The sequence below is a fragment of the Lissotriton helveticus genome, chromosome 3_1 (genome assembly GCF_964261635.1).
Source record: "Lissotriton helveticus chromosome 3_1, aLisHel1.1, whole genome shotgun sequence".
Classification (NCBI taxonomy): Eukaryota; Metazoa; Chordata; class Amphibia; order Caudata; family Salamandridae; genus Lissotriton; species Lissotriton helveticus.
This window is the reverse complement of record NC_136061.1, coordinates 402,478,459-402,499,790: the sequence shown is the minus strand read 5'-3', so window position 1 is coordinate 402,499,790 and position 21,332 is coordinate 402,478,459. Positions and strand designations below refer to the sequence as shown.

At 48.2% G+C, this 21,332-nt stretch overlaps 1 protein-coding gene across 3 annotated transcripts in view; it reads right to left on the bottom strand.

Moving 5' to 3' along the window:
• MYO1C (myosin IC) overlaps positions 1-21,332 on the bottom strand; it is a 457,043-nt gene that overhangs the window by 98,651 nt on the left and 337,060 nt on the right. For all 3 annotated transcript variants that reach the window (XM_078680174.1, XM_078680173.1, XM_078680172.1), the window contains exons 17-19: positions 10,288-10,368; positions 9,698-9,803; positions 6,143-6,260 (exon numbers count right to left, since the gene is read on the bottom strand). In XM_078680174.1, the coding sequence (XP_078536300.1) occupies positions 6,143-6,260; positions 9,698-9,803; positions 10,288-10,368 (305 nt within the window). The remainder of the gene's footprint in view (positions 1-6,142; positions 6,261-9,697; positions 9,804-10,287; positions 10,369-21,332) is intronic.

Genomic DNA, 21,332 nt, shown 5'->3' with positions numbered 1-21,332 from the left:
GACAACGCTTCAGCTCTGCAGTTAATTGCAGGACTTCCACAAGTTACACCAGTAAATGCATTGCTTTTTCCGGTTTAGTGTAGCGTGAGCTCGACTCGAATGAATAGGAGCGCTTTACATGAGCACCAGTTATAATACACAAGGACACATAATTATTATTATTATTATTATGCGTTCTTATATAGCGCTCGATTACCTGCAGGCATCTCGGCGCTTGCCTTGGGAACCCGTCCTGGCTTTTCCCTGTGAGATACCCGTAATGGGCATCCCCAAGGTGAAACGCAGGCATCCCGCCGCGGGGGGGCCGTAGTGGAGATTAAGCAGGCTAATGCCCAGAGCTGCAGATTGTGAACCCGTGATTCGAGTAGGCACTGAAACGAGAATTATCGAGTCCGTGGATATTTGGGCTCAAAACCCTGCCGCGTCGGGAATTGAACCCTGGTCCCGGGTCTGACCTCTGCTTCAGGGTCTGCCTCCTCTAACCAGTGAGCCACACTTCTCCACATCACAGTTACCCTTTTTAATAACCGTATGTGAATGACACAAGGCTGATAGCATGCACAGCAAGAGCCCTGCGTCTACTAGTACCAGGATTATGGACTTTATGGACTTTAAGGACACGCTAGATTTGCGCACCAATTTAACAAAATCCTATATTATGTCCTGCGGTCCTATAAAGCAGCAATTGTGCACTCTTGCTGTGGAAAATAATAGTTTAAAATACACTAGCACCTTTTCATATTTGGGATTAAGCTTTGCTGTTAATGGGTCAGGGGGGCCACACCTATTGCTTACAGCTGGATTAAACTAATAAAGGCTACTGGCACGTTGTTTAGCCTACGCCAACCCAGGGTGGGGGGTCCAATGCCCATCTTGCAAATTTTCAAAATGCAGCTTATATGGGTCAGGTGTACGGGTATCTCCAAATGCAATATTATTCAGCCTGAAGAAAATAGGTTGTCGAAAGTTTCTTGCAGCTCCCATTTCATCCTCTCACCTAATTTGTCACAGTGAATTGCATCTGCCGTATATAGGATATTATTTCAGAGTATGTCCACCCTTGTTATGGTTAGCAGTGTGAGAAAACAAGGATGCACGTCTAACCAGGGATATTATTATGGACTGGCTCACTTATGACAAGGGTCTTGAGATTCCCTGGTTGGCTGGAGTGGAATAATGCTTGCGAAAGATCAGATATCAGCATATTTTTAAGGACCTTGAGTGCAATAATAGCATCAGCAAACAAGCATTAAAAATGCAATATGTCTCACTTTTCATTGAATTAAAGCCATTTGCTTTGCTATACAATTCCATTAGCAAAGCAAATGGCTTTAACTTAATCAAAGGCGAGACCTATTGCATTTTCAATGCTCGTTTATTTTAGTGTCAATAAATGTCTGCATTTAGGAATGAACTAAAAACATGTATGGCTTGCACACTCGTGCTCGTCTGTCTCTGAAAGTCTTCAGGTTCATGAGAGGAGCTTGTGTCATGAAGCCCTATTCAAAACAAAAGAGAAGTTTCTTCTCAGGCTGTCAACCTTGATTGCTCTTTCACTTCTTTCTTCACTCACTCAAGAGGCCACTATACAGAATGGGGAGGGCAGTGAGGAATCTGCAGTTAGATGGAGTATCCACCAGAAAGAGGGTTACTGAAATTAAGTAACGTGTTATTTGGATGGATTCTTCTAACAAAGATTTCTCACCTTTAGAACAGATACCAAACCAGTACCACCTTCTGTGGAAAGCTCTGCCTCTGACCAAAAAGTCTTGCATGACTGAGTGGGTATAATGTCCTTCCTTCTGGACCAGACTATCAAGGCAATAGTTTATGAATGTACGCATTGATGTCCACATCATAGCCTGGCAGATGTCAAGGACAGATACTCTGCATGCCAATGTACTGGAAGCAGCCTTAGCCCCAGTGGAATAGGTCCAGAGACCCTCTGGTGGCTAATTCTTGGCCAGTACTTAGAAGATCTTAATGTGGGTCCTTTTCTGCACAATTGTCCCTTTTTTCACCCTGAAAAACTCCAAGAAAAGCTGATTGTCTACACACGGTGTACCCTGGAATGATTGTAGGAAGATAGCTCTTTAGATGATATATAAAAATGAGATATATCATGTAAAGAGTCCAGGGGTTCCCTTATGAGTGGACAGGGAACATGCTATGGCAATCCCAAGGTGCTCAGTTATGGGGTAGTGTGGTCAAGCAGCCTAAGGCTTAACAAAGAGGAGTGCAACACCTCTGAAAACATACACACTAGACAATAAATGAGACAACTCAAAAAGGAGATCCACACTAATTTATAAAAATAGCAAGTATATTTATAAATGTTTAGGCATCGAAAGAAAATCGTTCAGGAAAGTAAGTTTTTAAAGAGAAATACTTTTCAGTTACTTAGTGCAATTTTTGCATTTTGAAATGTTATTGTTTGGGAGGAAAATCATATGCGTTTCGCCAGTTCTTGTCAGCGACTTATGGGACACTTCTCCAAGAGTTAAGGTGAGTGGTGGGCAAAGTCCAAGGAATCACCAGAAGAACAGCACCAGCTCCACTAGGGCGGCCAGGTGCAGACGCGCCAAATAGCACTGGGTGCTCAATGTTATCTTATAGAGAATGGTCGTGCTAGAAAAGGGCTGCTTGAGGGGGCTGTGAGACCAGTTTGGTGAATGAGGGGACACCTTTGGTCCTCTTCCCCTCAGGATGGGGTATCTGGGTGCATAGGGTCTTTGGGTGTCAGGTTTGAGGGGGCTGTCAACAGAGGCTGCAGGCGATGTTGGGGAGTTCACGAGTGGTCACTCCACAGTGGACTTTGTACCTTGAGGACCACACTAACAATGTTGGCCCACTTCGACACTGGCTGGGGGACTCGGGTGCAGTGGTACTTGGCGGCGGCAGCTTTTGGTGGGCCGGGGTCCACTTGGTCCTTCTTGTGCTGTCTGCAGGATGCAGGGGACAGTTCCACTGTACCTCGGAGGTCTAGGTTCCTGGGCTAGGGCTGGCAGGTCTCCCGGGTTTTGGGGACTCAGCAGCTGCAGGACAAGTCGACTTTTGGTGCAATAGGCATAGTCAACAGGCAGGCTGGCTGGGATGGCGCCAAGTCAGTATCTCAGCCTTCTGTTCTTGCTGTGTGACTCTTCTTATCTGTCTTCTTTCTTAAGGTAAATTATCCCCATCCCAACCATCATCATTTCTGGCTGAAGATAAGTTTTAGTCAGAATCAGAGAAAAAATTATAATAGGGCCTCTGATGTCACATACACTGTATCGCAGCCATAGGATCAGAGTTAGGCTGCATACTGACTGGCTGTGCTTTAGTCATTTTGTAGTGAGACATTGCTCTTGATTGGGCTGAAGTCAGTTCAGGATCAGACATTAGAACCAGCATTGGACACTTGCCCAGCACCAGCGGTGATGGTACCTCTCTTTTGATGAGGGAGGGACTTGTGTAGGCCATGGAGCAGGGTGGAAGTCTGTACCAAAATCAGTACAGAGCCTGTAATAGGTCCAAGGGGGGCAGACGGCACAGAGGACAGATCCACTACGGGCAATGCAACTGAGGGCTCCAATGATCCTAAGAGGGAGCTGGAATAATAACAAATATCTGTAGCATGGGCTTCTTAAGGCAGTAACTTTCTGCAGTGCCCCGAATGGCCCAGGGAGTTCGGGTTGCACCAAGACCAACTTTGGATATGACTCCGCAATGTGTGATCTGATTATTAATGCGCTATACAAATCACAATAATATTACATCTAGAAGGAGACTAACTGGCATTGTGACGCCCTTGCGCATTGTCTTTAGATAGAGAGTGGCGGGATAGAGTTAAATCCCGTGTTGCTTTCTAGTGCTTGCATTTGGACTTCAATTGACTTACCGGAACACTTCAACTGCAAAGTTGACCTATCGCTGGAGCGATCACTGGAGTGTACTAGACTTGGAGCTTCTTGATCCCGTCTCACTTTCGAGTGAATGAGAGCATGCTTGTTGCACAACTTCGAGCCCAAACACCGATTACACATTTCATGAGGATCTGTGAAAGACATCTATTTTCTACAGTCATTACATGGTTTGAAACCTGTAGTCTTAGGAGGGACATCGTTCCCTAGTATACTAGAGTCGGTGTTGTTTTAGGAGTTGTCAGAAGGCCAACAAAATAGGGAACAGAGCTCTGAATCTGCATCTGACATCAGTGTGCAGGGGTGGCGCCTTTATGCAAATCTGTTCTGTCACATCTGGGTCAGAAAGAGTCAACAGGGAGTCGCATGGGACCACACACACATCCGTCACATCAGACAGTCTGTGACACTTGACTACTGCAGTAGAAAAATACACCTTCAGGATTTAAGAAACACCTGCAAATTCAAAAGGAGCAGCCTTCCCCAATTGGTCAAACCACCAGAGGAGGGAAAACTGGCTTTGTCAGCCACTACTTAGCTAAGTGTTTCAAGTCAGCATAAAGGAGATCCTTTGTAGCACCAGAGAAGATTTTGGTAGATCCAGGAGTGGAACATCTGCTTTTGTCATTATCCCTCCATGACTGGCCTAAATCTGGGAAAGCCTGGGAAAGAACCTTGTTGCTAGATATGTGGAGATAGGGATAGGGAAATACTTACCTACTTGCAAGGTGGATTTAATTGTGCCTGGAGGATCCAAGTGCAGAAAGCCATGACCCAGCTTAATGAAAGACTTGCCTGGAGGAGATCTCAATGGAATAAGTCATGCCTAAGTCAAGAGGTTGCTGCAACCAGCTGAAGCAATGAGTATCAGTAGCTTTGTTTGCAATGGTGAGCTGCTCCATCATCCCCAGACACTGAGAGTCTGCACTGTTCCTAGCCCATCCCACGACTACAGAGTACCTTGTATACCCACTGTCTCTGGGCCCAGAACAACCAGTAGGTAGCGCATTTCAACACTTCCAATGTGTAGTCCAGATCTGCTAGCAAGAGTAGGCTGCCCTGATTCAGGGAATGTTAGAATTATCTTTCTAGTCCGAATGGCTCAGGAGATAGTTTTATTTCCAGTCACATGCAGGACCTGGAATTCACCAACTTGGACTTTCTGAACTGTCTCTCTAACCAGACAATGGGTCACCTGGTCATCATATGGAACACCACAGGCTTTGCTTGGTTGGGTCCAAGTTGTTTGAGTGCTGGGTTTTTGGTCAGGGTTTGAGTCTTTATTCTGGCACTATTCTACTTTTAGGGGTGATATCTTTTATTCCAACCTGGACACCAGCTGGGGCCATGGTCCATGCACCTGCATCTCATCCCACCTTTTATATTTCTGCTACACTTTTAAACAGGTTAAAGCTGATCTGTTTCAGGCCCTATAGGATAAGACCAGCCATTGGACCAATGTTATCAGAAACGTAATGCCTTACCCTAAGGAGCTATAATAACGTTTGAGGTGTTATCTATGGCCTGTGGCAGTTTTCAGTTCCCTCTAGAATTGTGTGCCCCTCTCCCTTTTAAATGAACAAGTTACTTCCTTGTCCCTTATGAACAATAATTGGTCTGCTTTCTGTGTTGCACAGGAGATTGTTTTGGGCACATTGGTGGCCGCTGCCTTTGAGTTCCCTAGAGCAAATTGTTATAAGTAAAACATCTTTTTCTACTTACTTATTGGTTCTGCGCAAGACATTACGCAGCCACGTCTCTTCAGCTTATGTTACTTCCTTGTCCCACTCATTCATTTTCCGTTTATAACGTTGAGCACTGACTGGGCGCATATCTAGTGGAGTCCAATTTCCTGTATCAGATTGATTTAGAGTTTCAAAGTACAAGAGTATTGTGGCACTGGAACACCACTGGTAAACCACAATGCACACACAGGACACTGCTAAGTAACCACTGATTGACCCAGGACTCCAAGTAAAGGTTTCAGAGGCAGCACAAGACTAAGGTCTAAGAAATGTCACCCGAAACAGGTGAGTCAGAGCTGCTATTGGCAAGTGTAGAGTGTGCTAGGGAGATCATGGATATTTGAAACTATGACACCATAGCTATAAAAATAGTCTGACTGACAGATTACACAAATCACCATATCAGATGATGCAAAGAGCTCATATCAAATGTTGATAACATTTTAAAGAATGACCTGTCATGCTTTTCTGGCAATACTGCTACGTGTTGATACCTACCTTTGCAGAAAGATTTCATATTTGCGTCGATATGCAAATCCTGCCCTGCGAACCCGCAAATTCTCCATCAATCCCAAGTATTTTACTTGATGTCGGATAAGAACCTCATCAAAGCGCCCTGCGGATGACAAACAGGAGAGCAAGTTTAAAGACCACAAGAGGTGTACTTCAAGTTACTCTTTACACAGTCACCTTGAAGTGCATGCACTCAAGGAGGAAATCCAGTGCAGTACTGTGAGGCAAAGGATGAGCAAGTCTTTTCTCCTGCAGAAAGTAGTTGTTAGGAAGTATTTGGGGATATTGTCTTTCTGCTGGTGCCAGATGGTGTTGGGCACTATTGCACTCAAAATGGATAACCAAGTTACTCATTTATTTCTCTTGGGTTTTTTCTTAAGTGCCACATTTATGGCTGCATTGCAATGCAAGAGGGACAAGGCAATAGGCAAGGCATATAATGTACTATTGTGTCAAGAGGCCCTGCAGACCTATTATTTAAGGATACCGCAATGTCTGAGACTCTGTAGCTGTCGGAAATCAGGATTCACATTGACTTCTTCATAGCACAGAGCCAAACCTTTGAATAATTGTTTGAAACGTCTTGTTTGGAACCATGTAGAAATGTCAGTCTTGGGCATTTAACCAATCAATAGGCAGGACTTGAAGCTTATAACGGTGAACCCAGAGCATGGGCTGAGCTTAAGTGATATGTATTCAGTTTATTTAAAACCTCAAAACAATTCTCCTTTAACCTCAAATGGAAATGACTCACCTAGAGTACTGAAGGCAAGCAGTAAATGCCAGACTCCAGTAAGTTGTAGAGGGTTTGGAACTCAGATAGTGCATAAAGAAATTACACACCAACTCAACATTTTTTTAGACAGACATGGTTCTAGAATTTACAGATAGGAATGTAGGGCAATTAGAATAAGGAACACCATCTTGGGTGGCCAATCAAACACCTGAGCACAGGATTCTTCATACAAACAGCAGATGCGCTTTGGATTCGGGGAGTGGGGGAGCAGAGGGTGGGCTCTAGTGATCACTATAAGAGCTCGGAGGACTTGCTGGCACCTAGTTTGGTCACTTGGAATTTTGGGGATCGGCCTGAATGTACCATCAAGGTCAGAATTCCCTTGCCTGACCACAAGATGGCTGCCACAGTGGTCCACACCATGTTGTGCTATTACTCTAGGACAAAAACCGGACATCAAACTGACCGTCACCTTTCCCCCATCAAGACGTAGAACCTGCTGAACTTACCTCCGATCGTGGAGACCTAGCTATCTGGCTGATGCCTGGTGGAGCTACCTGATAGCTATAAAGGAGATGGGTTGTGGAATTCCTCCTCGACCGTGACCTACCCAGCCGTGCTTTGGACAGTCTTACTTCGTCTCTCCGTCATACCTCCCTCTCACCTCTTTACCCTAACCCCTACCCCTCTACGCTCCTTTCCTCTCATCTTCTATGCTCTTTAATTGTTTTTCCGTGGAGACCTAGCCATTTGGCCGATGCCCGGTGGAGCTACTGGATAGCTATAGAGTAGATGGGCTGCGGACTTCCCCCTCGGCCCTCACCTACCCAGTCGGACCTTGGGCAGACTTTCCCTTCGTCTCCGTCATATCTCCCTCCTACCCCTTTTACCATACTCCTTTCCCTTCTTCCACTGCATTTCCGAGTCTTCTATGCTCTTTAAATGTTTTTTGTCTGTAACTAATGCAATTGTAACTGAATGTAACTCTGTAACATTGTTGAATCTCATGTAAATCGCTCTGGTACCCTCGGGTCTAGCTAGCGCTATATAAAACTCTTTAAATAAATAAAATAAATACATCTTCTAGGGTAGGATACAACCTCGAACACAATTATTGTGCTTGGGGTCGCATTTTGTTACAGATAACATGGAGCCCTATTTGGGTGCAAATAACATGGGGCTCTGTGGCCAGTGGTATCTGATATTTAAGGATTTGATGGGAGCAGGAGTGTGGTTATATTGAAAACATTTAGGTCTCAAGTCTTTAACTAATACAAGTTGTAGTGTGTAGAGCTAAGGTACCAGACAGTGTGTCATAATATATCAAGTCTCATATGGTACATCTGCCCTTTACACAACAAAAGTGCTAGAGAGTATTTTACAATATACAGAGTCTGCTGCAGCCGTTTCCTTAGTTTTTCAATGTCCTTGAGTGGAAGGAGAGATAACATGCTGGGTTTCATTCAGCCCAGGTGGCTAATGTGTTAAGAATATCCCATAAGTTAAGGATTCCATCTCAACAGAAAAAACACCACTGAAAATGAACACGGAACTCTACCCAAAAACAAAATTGCCAATGTACTGGTTTCCAAGAGTCTCAATGTCTAGTTTAAGGGCCCATTGGAGCTCGGTGGTGGGAATTTGGATCACCCAATACAACTATGGGAGACCTATTATTTTACCTGGAGCTGGATTTGGGTACATATCTCAATAATGGTCCGTCACAATTGGGATATTTAACTAAGCATCTATGGGATTTGGGGAACCCTACGTAACTACCAGCTGAAACTTCAGAAATTAACTGGTGTTCAGTGTTCAACTGAAACATCAAACAACATCACCAAACGGTACGGGCTACAGCAATACCCCAACAGTTCTGCAATCAGGAGCACCAGCCTTAACCAATGGCACACCACCCAGCAACATAAGGTGAACAGAGAGTCATGTTGCTAGGCTGGTAAAACAGAGCTTTTTCTGACTGTTTAGCTGACGCATGAGTTACTGGCATACATGGGGTAGCATTTTTTCTAACTGAGGCCATTGGTGAGAAGTGAAAGAAAGTCTAAACTCTTTAAACATTAACATGCAAGCCATCACCAATGTTTCTTTGTAGGTTTTGTACTGAGCGTTTGTCAGGACAGGAAAGGGTCAGGTACAAAATAGTCAGTTTCGGGATTCCATGTGGAGGCCTGCCAGACACTGAAGTCCAAGCTCTGCTACTGCCAAGCAACAACCAAAAGAACATATGGACATTGAGTTCGATTATCAGAGGTACTTACTATAGCTGAGTAGAGATCTGTGCCTAAAAAAGATTTCCCACCTGTCACTGGCCATTTTTAGTCATGGAAAGGAGAGGGAGGCCAAAACTAAGACTTATAGGAACATAATATGGACTATTGGACAAGTCACTGACTATGAGCAAAGCTGCCAGCACTTAACAGAGATGGGGTAACACTACAGCTAGAAAAGCAGTTGTGAATACATCCATGAAGCCAATGGTGACTGCAGCTAACAGAGTAGTCCCTTAAAGTAAAACAGCAGCTAGCAACGACAGGACAGCACAACATCGATCAGAGCAGCTTGGAAAACGAGAATGTTATAGACCAAGGCAGGTAATACTGTGGTTATCAGAGTAGTTCAGTGTGAGGGTGCAGCTGGCAGAGACAGCATAACAGTGCAGTACAGACAGGGTCAGACTTGTGGGTTGGGTTGGCATAGTTGAGTACATGCACGGTCTCGAGTCAAGCATGCCTGGCATCTGCTCAGCCTGGCACAGAAGCTCATACCAAGAAGTACGGACCCACCTGCCTGCTTGGCATCATTGGGCTTAATGCAGCGGATGTATGAAGGGTCCTTGGACATCAAGATCTCCATCAGCTTGGACAGGCTATTCTTAAACTGAGTGGCTGCCTTGAGAAGACAAGAAACAAACAGACCAACAATTACGAAAATTGTGGTAAAAGAGGGAAGTGAAAAGGCAAGGCCATTCATTTAGGGGGAACAAGTAGAATTTAGGGAAAGAACAAGTTAAGAAACAAAGTGGGGGATTGAAAAGGGAGAGAGAAGAATATGTGGATGGCCAGAGAAATGGTAAATACTAACAATGGCACCTTTAAACATTATTGAGCACTCCACAAACTGCTTGCTTCCTTAACTTAAATATGCTTTTTGCAAAATGTAGATGGACCACATTGGTAGGCAACAAAAATCCCTATCTGACAATTAGAATATAATGATGCCACAGTTGACTAACCTTCTTCCATGCCATGCGCCCAAACTATAGCTATAATCACCCCCTCGCATAGCCAGACACTATACATTCTTACCCCTATCTCCTTTTCCCCTTTGTTCTCCCAAAACGCTCTACACTCTTTGCTCATTATGCTGTACTCACTGTTTCTGGCCTCTTTTTATCTGTGAGCTCCATCCTGTCGAAGCACTGGTTGATAATTGGATTCTCTGAATCACACATGGCCTAGAAAGAAGGGGAGAAAATAGATCTAATTACAGATCATTACCTGACATAGCCCTAGATATTTTGGATTAAGTAATTGAGGAACTTACCCACCTTCATTTCCTACATAAGAATATGATGTGGATTTTTAGTTGCAATGGGGCCAAAGTTAAACCAAAATTTGGCCAAGTAGCCGCCTTCTCAGTACACAAAACTGAAGCCTGACAATCTCCCTCAGTTCAGACACAGTTAAGCATGAGAGGGGCTACACGTGTGCAGACTAATGCTCTCAATATGTGTTGTCTGTAAACACCTAAAACAGAAGTTACTGGGCCCACTGGAATTATACAATTCTGCTTTTTATCTGTGAGATTTCGGCTGCTAAAAGCAGCCAAAATGCCTGTGTAAGACTTCACTAGAAAACATCCGGGAAATGGTGCTGAAACACAGATTTCTAAATATTTTTCCCAAAAACATGTAATCTCCGTTATTTCTATACCACAGAAATTACCAGGACTTCTGGGGTAGGTAAGGAACAAGGTAATGAGGGTCAAATCGGGGACACTATTGATGACGTTAACCTTTGGGCTTACCATTCTAGAGCAACTACACAAGTGAGCAAATATACATTGTTCTAGATCAGGTAGATAAATGGGCCACATTATTCTTATATCAGACCTCGGTCCACACCAGCCAAGGCAAACGTTGGTTCAATCAACTTATGACAGGTTAACTATTGTCTTACCTGAGGGGGCTTGCATGGTCGAGGACCCTTTCTCTCAACAACCTTTCAAACAAGAGTCAAACACTGACGGAAGATAACCCCAGTGCACCAACTCTACAGTCTTAGCAGCCCGAGCAATCTTCAGAGCAACTCTTGGAACTATCACTAAAACAGTCACTGTCTGTCCAAACAAACAACTACTGGATTAAGACTCCATGCTGCCCCACAGCCTAGCCATACCTTTCCTTAACAGCAAGCACCAATAACAACTAAACCAGCGGGGATAACACACCCTTCCAGTCCAGACCAAAAGCACTTAGCGCACAAGTTACTACTTGTGTAACGATATATCTGTAAGAGACATTAGTTAGTGATAGATTTCTTACCTTAGAATATCCCCAGGCGTCAGACTTGATCTGGAAAGCTTTCGTCAGCAGTACCCCTGCGCGTCGATAGGCGTTGTCATACGGCTTCACGTGCGTCGTTGGCGTCGTATTCGCTGAGATGACGTCACTGGAGCTACTTAGACGCACCCACACGGCCGGACGTCAGTTCTGTACACAACTTTCTGCGACAGGAGCACAGAGCCATGTAAGATACTGACCACTGGTGCATAGAAACTAGGGCCCGAAAGGATGACCTTAACCCTACAAATCAGTTCGCAGAACGGGGAGGATGGGTGGGGCGGAAAAGAATCTATTACTAACTAATGTCTCTTACAGATATATCGTTACACAAGTAGCATCTGAAAAGGACATGATAGTGATAGATTCCTTACCTTAGAATAGATAGCCCAGCAATACCAACCCCGGTGGTGGGTCTGTGAACACGATTACACCAGAAAGTCACGGAGAACAGAAGGGCCAAAAAAGCCTTCCCTCCGGATCTGACTGTCACAGCAATAATGCTTTGTAAAAGTGTGCAGCGAAGCCCACGTGGCAGCCTGACAGATGTCTTGCAGGGGGCACCATGTCCAAATGCTGTAGTAGCTGCAGTCACCCTGGTAGAATGGGCATGCATCCCCACTGGAGGTTCCTTTTTAGCCATAGAATAAGAGGCCTTGCTACACAAGACGACCCAGCAGGAGATAGTCCTCTTGTGAACACCCCAGCCTTTCTTGGCGCCTGCATAGCCAACAAAGAGCTGGTCATCCACCCCGAATGCTTGTGTGCGATTCAGGTAAAAGGAGAGCGCACATTTTGGGTACAGACGGTGGAGCCTCTCTTCCTCTATGGAAGGATGCTGAGGCGGAAAGAAAGTGGTCAAGGTGATAGTCTGCTCGATGTGGAAGGCAGTGACAACCTTTGGCGAGAAGGAAAGATGAGTGCGAAGCGCAATCTTGTCCGGATGAACCGACAGAAAAGGAGGCTTACAAGAAAGAGCCTGAAGCTCACTCACTCTCCTGGCAGAGGTGATGGTCACCAGGAAGGCAGTTTTCAAAGTTAGAAGGGCAATTGTGAAGCGGCTCAAAGGGAGCGCACATGAGATAAGTCAAGACAAGATTCAAGTCCCACTGAGGCTTTATGAAAGGAACAGTAGGGAACATATGAGTAATGCCTTTTAAGAATCTCTGTACAACAGGGGACTTAAAAAGAGAAGGCTGGTCTGGAAGCCTCAGAAAGGCAGAAATGGACAAAAGATAGCCCTTGATAGTACCCAGAGCAGAGCCCTGCCGGGCCAGAGAAAGAAGGAACAAAAGGACCTCAGAAAGAGGGACAGAAAGGGGATCCACAGTCTTGGCTGTGCACCATGCAACAAATGTGTTCCACCTGCAGGTGTATACCGATTTAGTGGAGGGACGCCTGGCTGCCAGAATGACATCACAGACTTCGGGAGGCAAGTCAAATGAAATCAACTGTCGCCGCTCAATCTCCACGCATGTAGGTGGAGGCTGGACAGGTTCAGGTGGAGAACCACCCCCTGCTGCTGCGACAAAAGATCCTCCCGCAGAGGCAGTCAGATAGAGGGATCCAGGCTCCTACTGAGCAGCTCGGGATACCAAACTCTTCGAGCCCAGTCCGGACCCACAAGGATGACTTGGGCCCAGTCGTGCCTGATTTTCTTCAGCACTCTGGGTAGAAGAGGTATAGGTGGAAATGCGTACAACAGACCGCAGTCCACTCGCGACGAAAAGTGTCAGCGAGCAAATGCCGCCTTGGAAATTCCAACGCGCAGAACAGCAGACATTGCGCGTTCTCTTCTGTGGTGAATAGATCTAACCAATGCTCTCCCCACTGTTGAAAGAGACATTGCGCCACCTCAGAGTGAAGATGCCATTCGTGATCCATCAGACACCGATGGCTGAGTTCGTTCGCCCTGGCATTCAGAGAACCTGCCAGGTGTTGAACCACCAAAGAAATGCCATGACATTCCAGCCATGTCCAGAGGCGCAGAGCCGCATGACATAGGGTCCAAGATCCTACCCCGCCTTGTTTGTTGCAATACCACATGGCGGTGGTTTTGTCTGTGAACACCTGCACTACCTTCCCCCTGACAGAGGGGAGGAATGCCTTCAGTGCAAGAAGGATCACCCGAAGCTCCAGAAGATTTGATATGGAGCCGGGACTCCGCCGGAGACCAGAGGCCTCTGATCTCCGCCTCTCCCATGTGGCAGCCCTATCCCTGGAGGGACGCATCCGTCACCACTGTGTGCTCCGGTAGGGGAAGGGAGAGGGATCTGCTGCTGACCCAATGCTGATTCGTGAGCCACCACTGCAATTGTTGTGCAGTGCCATCCGAGATCTGGACTAAATCGGACAGGTTTCCCTGATGCTGCGCCCACTGGAACTTCAGGTCTCACTGCAGAGCCCGCATATGCCATCTGGCATGATTGGTCAGCAGTATGCAGGAGGCCATGAGGCCCAGCAGCCTCAGGGTGGTCCTGACCGGAACCCAGGACAAGGGCTGAAAGATCGGAATCATAACCCTAATGTCCTGAACTCGCTGTTCGGGAGGATAAACCCGAAACTGTGCCGTGTCTAGAACTGCTCCGATGAAAAGGAGCTTCTGGGAGGGATTCAGGTGCGACTGCGGCACGTTGATGGAGAACCCCAGCAAATGCAGGAGGTCTGCCGTAGTCTGGAGGTGGGAAACGACTGTCTGGGGCGAGCCCGCCTTGAACAACCAGTCGTCTAGATAGGGGAAGACTGAAACCCCTGATCTGCGCAGATGAGCTGTGACCACCGCCATCACTTTCGTGAACACCCGAGGGGCGCTGGTAAGGCCAAAGGGGAGCACTGTGAACTGAAAATGCTCCTGGCTCACCATGAATCGCAGATAACGCCAATGGGCCGGCAGGACGGAAATATGAAAATACGCGTCCTGGAGGTCCAGTGCCACCATCCAGTCTTGTGGGTCGAGAGCAGACAAGACCTGAGCCAGAGTGAGCATCTTGAACTTCTCCTTCTGGAGGAAGCGATTTACGTTCTGAAGGTCTAAGATGGGACATAGACCCTTGTTCTTCTTCGGAACCAAGAAGTAGTGGGAGTAACAACCACGACCTACTTCTGGCGTCGGAACGCGCTCGATGGCCCCCTTGGCCAAGAGGGCCGTAACTTCCTCCTGGAGAAGTGCAAAATGATCCCCTGACATGCGGTGGAACTGCGGTGGTATGGCTGTGGGGGGTAGACTCGAAGGGGAGGGAGTAGCCCCTTCGTACAATCTCCAGAATCCACCTGTCTGATGTAATGGTGTACCAGTGGGGGAGGTGACGACGAATCCTGCCACCCACTGGCTTCTGGTGGGCCTGAAACACAAGACTAGGAAGGTGTGGCGGCACTGGCAGCGGGGGTGTTGGTGGACTGACCTACACGCTGGCCCCTTGACCCGCCTCTACGAGCCCCACATCCGCGGCTGCGCTGGGACGGTTGCTACTCAGGCTTGTTCTGAAATTAACGTGTTTTGTACGCCCCTTCCGGAGCTTCAAAAGGAATGAAAGTTAGAAGCAGAAGGAGTACGTGTGGCCGAAATGCCTAAGGACTTGACCATGGCCCGAGAGTCCTTGTAACGCTCCAATGTGGAATCCGCTTTATCACCAAAAAGGCGAGTGCCATCGAAGGGCATGTCCATCAAAGTATTCTGGACATCTGCAGAAAAACCAGTCGTCCTCAACCAGGCATGACGGCGTAGCGCCACCGTTGTGGAAATCGCCTTATCCAGCGAATCAGCGGTATGAAGCCCACAACAAATAGTGAACTTGACCGCATCTCTCCCCTCCATAAGAGATCGGGAGGGAACTGTCCGGGCCCCCTCCGGACACTGAGGTAGCACCTACTCAACCACATCCCATAAAGAATGGGAATAGCAGCCCTAGAGACAGGCATTGTTCACAGACCGCAGTCCAAAACATGTGGAAGAATAAATCGCCAAACTGCTCCAATTTCTTGGATTCCTTGTCTGGTGGAGCAGAAAGAAACGCACTCAGTGACGTTCGAGGCCTGAACCACCAAACTCTCAGGCTTAGGGTGCTGGGTTAGGATGGCAGGGTCGTCCGGGGCCAGATGATGACGTCGGCCCACCCCATTGTCCACATGGACCCCTGTGTTGAGCCGGGACCAAGTGCCCAGAAGCACATCAGTAAGTGCATCATTAAACGGCAACAGTATTTCTGTAGATGACGCTGGCCGAAGCACTTCAGTCCTGACAGCCACTGTAGGGAGCTCGAGGCCAAGAGCCTCGACCACCCTATGTAGCACAGTGGAAAAAGTACCACTCTCCTCTATAGTAGCTGAAGGGGATAGTGAACCAGGTGGCTGAGTGTAATCCGGGCCACCGGCCTCCGCATCCTCATCCCAGTCGGAGACAGACTCGCACTGTGCTGCGAGAGGGTCTTCAAACCCCTCCCAGTCCTCCCCTTCCTCCACAAGTGGACAAGGACGTGGGTGAATAAAAGGGTAAAAGTCCCCCATCGGCGTCGGGATCGGCGTCTGAAATATCCCTCCGGCACCGTGCCGAAGTCAGAAAAGAAGTCGATGCCGGCCTCGGGCGACGTCGATGTCGGTGGGGGCCGTACAGGGTCCAGTGGCAAGAACGGGGAGCCACGGCCGGAGCCATGGAGGCCTCTGGGAGTCGACGACGTCTGGGTTGGAGCCGGCGACGCCGAGGAATGCGGAACAGTCCCGAAGGAGTTCCAACAGGGCCGCACGAGCCGAAGATACGTGCCATTGCAGACAAGAACTCTTGCAATTCGGCCGGAGTCGCCGATGGACCCAAGAAAGGTGGGTAAACCAATGGTAACTGCTCAGGCTCCGTTGGAGCCACAGGGGCGGTGTCACATGCCCCCTCAGCCGTGTCCCGCGAGGGGAGGACGAAGAGCGGCGACGCTTCTTCGACTTTTTGTGCTTCACCTTACCTGACTCCGAGTGCAAAGACTTCGAATGATGATGCTTGCTCCGCGACCGGGCCCTCGAGCTCCCAAGGGACCGGGGCCTGGAACGACGTGGGGCCCACTCCCGGGCCTCCAGCCACTTTCAGGACTGCTCCAGCAACGTTTTCGGGGCTATGGCCCGGCAGTGGGAACATGACTCGGTGTCGTGGTCATGCTCCAGGCACAAGAGACACACACGGTGCGGGTCCGTTAGCGACATCGTGCGCAGACAGGCCTCGCAAAGCTTGAAACCGGGTATCCCTATGCACCAGGGGTACAGTGTACTCACAAATAATAACAAAAAATTACTTAGTCAACAAGTAACAAGGTACTGCTCTCTCTGGATCTGCGCTTGCTGGCGCGGAAAAAGAACGGACGTCAGCGCACGTGGGCGCGTCTAAGTAGCTCCAGTGACGTCATCTCGGCGAATACAACGACGCACGCGGAGCCGTACGACGATGCCTATTGATGCGCTGGGGTACTGCTGACGAATGCTTTCCGGATCCAGTCTGACGCCTGGGGATATTCTAAGGTAAGAAATCTATCACTAAGGTGTCTCTTTCATATATTCATCTTGACCACCGAATAATCCTTAAGAAAGAATGAAGCTCACATAAGTGACCTATTGTTGGACTCAAGACCTCCTCTTTTTGCAGACTTCTGAACAGTATATGAAAGCTTAGCTACACTACACAAAGCCATTGTTCAACACAGATGGGTTCTGCATTGCTTGGGAGAAACAGAGATAGCATAGGCTGTTGTAGAAATAGCTCAAGCTAACCAGTAGTGTAAGAAAATCCTCTTCTTCAATCCCCGCAGCCACAAGTGTAATCTTTTGGTTGTCAATATGTGTACAGAGGCTGGTGCAAGTCTCCTATTGGCCCGTGGAGCATTGGAGGTTGGGAGTGACTGAGGCAAGAGAATATAGTTGCTCATACCGGGTTCCAATCATTTTGAAAATTGTGAATGTAAGAAGTTGGGAGAAAGACATTTCTTTCCTGGTTCCAAGGTACTTGAAAAGTTTGCCTTGCAAAATGGCACTAAACAAGAGGACCACTACCTGAAATTCAGGTCATTGTACGAATCTCTTCTTAACCTAAGATAATGAATACCAGCTGAGCTATCAAATAATGTACAACATGGCAGCTCAGCGCCAAGAGACATGACGTGTAGAATGCATGGTATCAGTGTTATCAAATCAAAGTCATGTGCCAGGTCCTCCCAGATGGGAAGTCCATGTGTCACAGGAACCAAACTATACCTTGCTGATGAGTTCTAACCAGGGCAAAAATGGTCCGGGGTTGCCTGTGTTTCGGTTCAAGAAGGACATAGACTGGCAGGTCAGCTGGACTGTTCTGTTCCTATTGGAGAATTATGGACTAGGGTGTGGTCCCGAGTAATTATTGATGGCTGAGATTAATTCAAGCATTCCACTATCACTTGTTTGTATACGTTAGTGCCCCACTGATTTGGGCACCATTGATTTGATGGGGAACAATCATTTTGGAGCCCTAGCTCGATCAAATCACCCAATGAAGGATCTTTTTTGCCAAGACAAAAGTATGTCTTAACAAATGGTTCTAATTTCTGTATGCGGTAATCGGTTTCCATGTTGTACTACTTCAGGCCTCATTTAGAGTGCGACAAACAAATCATCCGGAGTAAATGGCCAGATGTCCTGGTTCTCCCCACACCTTTCGTTCTCCCACCTCTTTTGACGTTTCTGACAGAGTTGCCTTAGGCTGTCCGGTGTTGGAAACTCTATGTTGTTGTCCCATCTGCTAAAAAGCTACAGACTTTTCATGCTTTCATCTGCCGTGCAAGGTAAGAAGTTTGCAAAGATTAAAAAAACGTAAAGGTTCCTGACATGCAGTGAAAACAAACTGTGTGTATTTATTACTGAAAAACAAAACAAATGCCAAGCACACCTCTACAACATTATGCCAGAGATAGTAATTGCTCTAATCCAGTCTACTATAGAGAACAACATTTAAGATACTGGATAGTACATGGCACCTTTTAAATCATAGGCCAAGGTTTTCCATTGGAAAAATCTCAGTACCAGCAGAGAAAATTACTGCTCTCCTTATCTGCATTCAAGGAAATTCATTCAAATTCTGAAGAGAGTGGGTAAGTTGCAGTTGTTTCCTGCCCGAGGAACAGCACACAGGAATAACATTTAACTTGGAATCAGAAGATAATGTCTAAAGCTGGAAAATCTTAAAGATCTGGGATTGTATAATGGGCTTCCTTGGAGCAGGAACACAGAACAGCAATCAGTTTCCAAGTTGTGAAGTTTGCAGCTTATGAAATAAGATTAGGAGTTAGAGTAAGTGTATGTGCTGTAGACAGTGCTATTTTAGTTAACACGGCACATAGAAGGAGATCATGATATGGCTTTTTCCGTAAAGCAACTTGTTAGAATGTGGTTCTGACACTATGGGCCGCCCGGATTTTTCGCTTTTTGAGCACCTAATTGTTGAGCTTTTACTGTGGGGGAGCCTCATAATCTGGGACTCACCCACAGTGAACTCATCATGAAGCAGACTGCATGGAGATTTTACTGGTGTCCGCCTGGCTTGACCAGGCCGCTGCGCAGCAGCTGGAGTATGGGACACCGTGCTGGTTACATGCAGACACAGGTGTACATGCGTGTGCACACGTGTAGGGGCTGCGCAGGGGAGATTCCTAGCATGCGCAGTCCAGGAGCAGCTACAGAGGGAATGGCGTGACCAGCTTATGCAGAATTGGGTGGTGACATGGAATAGGCTTTATATCCTGGGAGGGAACATGCCAGGGAAAGTCAGTGTGTTTTACTGTGTTTTTACTTCATTATTTCCCTATGGGGATGTGGGGCCCATGGCTAAAATGACTTCCACAAAGCCTACAGATTCCAGACACGCACGAATGTCCAGTGTAGCAGATGTGAAAATGAGTATTCTGCAAAGTTCAAAGTCATATTTGTACTGCTTTTGGGTCATATTTCTCTGAGTCCCTGGCTGGGGTCTGGCCATGGCAGGTTAGGTTAATGACCTTTCTTCCCAGAGCAAGATCTTCCCTCCAAGGAGAAAAGATAGGTGGAGCTAAAGCCAATCCATCAACTGCTGTCGCTGGGTGCCAGGCACCAGTTTGCACCCAGGAGAGAAGGCAGTGAAGGGGGAAGGAGTTGGGTTTCAGAGGCCATGTGGCCAGAGACACATGGTGTTGGTGTTGTCCGTGAACACCTGCACTACACTCCCGTTGACAAAGGGGAGGAATGCCTTCAGTGCTAGACGGATCGCCCGCAGCTCCAACAGGTTTATATGGAGCCGGGACTCCGCCGGAGACCAGATGCCTCTGATCTCCGCCTCTCCCAAGTGGCCTCCCCAGCCCTGGAGGGACGCGTCCGTCATTACCACGTGCTCCGGTTGGGGAAGGGAGAGGGATCTGCCTCTGACCCAATCGCGGTCCGTAAGCCACCACTGCAGTTGTCTCGCAGTGCCCTCCGAGATCAAGACATGGTCGGACAAGTTGCCCTGATGCTGGGCCCACTGAAACTTCAGGTCCCACTGCAGAGCCCGCATCCGCCACCGGGCGTGATGCACCAGAAGGATGCAGGAAGCCATCAGCCCCAGCAGCCGCAGCCTCAACCTGACCGAAACCCGGGATAACGGCTGAAAGATGGGAATCAAAGCCTGTATATCCCGGACTCGCCGTTCCGGAGGATAAACCCGAAACTGCGCCGAGTCGAGAACCGCTCCGATGAAAAGGAGCTTTTGAGAGGGACACAGGTGTGATTTCGGCACATTGATGGAAAACCCCAGCTCGTGCAGGAGGTCTGCCGTCATCTGAAGGTGGTGGACGACTGTCTGGGGCGAGCCCGCCTTCAACAACCAGTCGTCCAGGTAGGGGAAGACTGAAACCCCCAACCGGCGCAGATGGGCTGCGACCACCGCCATCACCTTTGTGAACACCCGTGGGGCGCTGGTAAGGCAGAATGGGAGCACGATAAACTGAAAGTGCTCGTGGCCTACCGTGAACCGCAGGTAACGCCGGTGGGCCGGCAGAACGGGGATGTGAAAATACGCATCCTGAAAGACCAACGCTACCATCCAGTCTAGCGGGTCTAGAGCAGCCAAGACCTGAGCCAAAGTCAACATCTTGAACTTCTCCTTCCGGAGGAAGCCGTTGACGTTCCGTAGATCCAAGATAGGACATAGGCCCCCTTTGTCCTTCTTGGGTACCAGAAAGTAGTGGGAATAGCAACCACGCCCTACTTCTGGCCCAGGAACGCGCTCGACGGCCCCCTTGGCCAAGAGGGCCGTAACTTCCTCCTGCAGAAGTGTCAAGTGGTCCCCCGACACACGGTGGTTCTGCGGTGGCATGTCTGGAGGAGTGGTCTCGAAGGGGAGGGAGTAGCCCCTTCGGACGAGCTGCAGCACCCACCTGTCCGATGTGATTGCGCGCCAGCGGGAGTGGTGATGGCGAACCCTGCCACCCACTGGCGTCACATGGGCCTGAAAGCACGGACTAGGAGGATTTGGAGGCCGATGCTGCGGGGGGAGGTGTGGTCTGACCTCGCCGTTGTCCCCGACCGCCTCCACGGTGGACTCCACGGCTGCCACCGCGTTGAGAATGTGTTGCGGCGCATGGCTGGCAGCTCGTGTGGGACCGCCCCTTCCTTGGCCACGAAAGGAGCGAAACGAACCCGTTTGCTGGCGCTGGGTCGAGAGACCCAAGGACTTGGCCGTGACCCTGGAGTCCTTGAAGCGCTCCAGCGCGTGGTCCGCTTTGTCGCCAAACAGGCGACTGCCATCGAACGGCATGTCCATCAAGGCATTCTGGACATCTGCCGAAAAGTTGGCGGACCTCAGCCAGGCGTGGCGAAGAATCGCCACCGTCGTGGACATCGCTCTG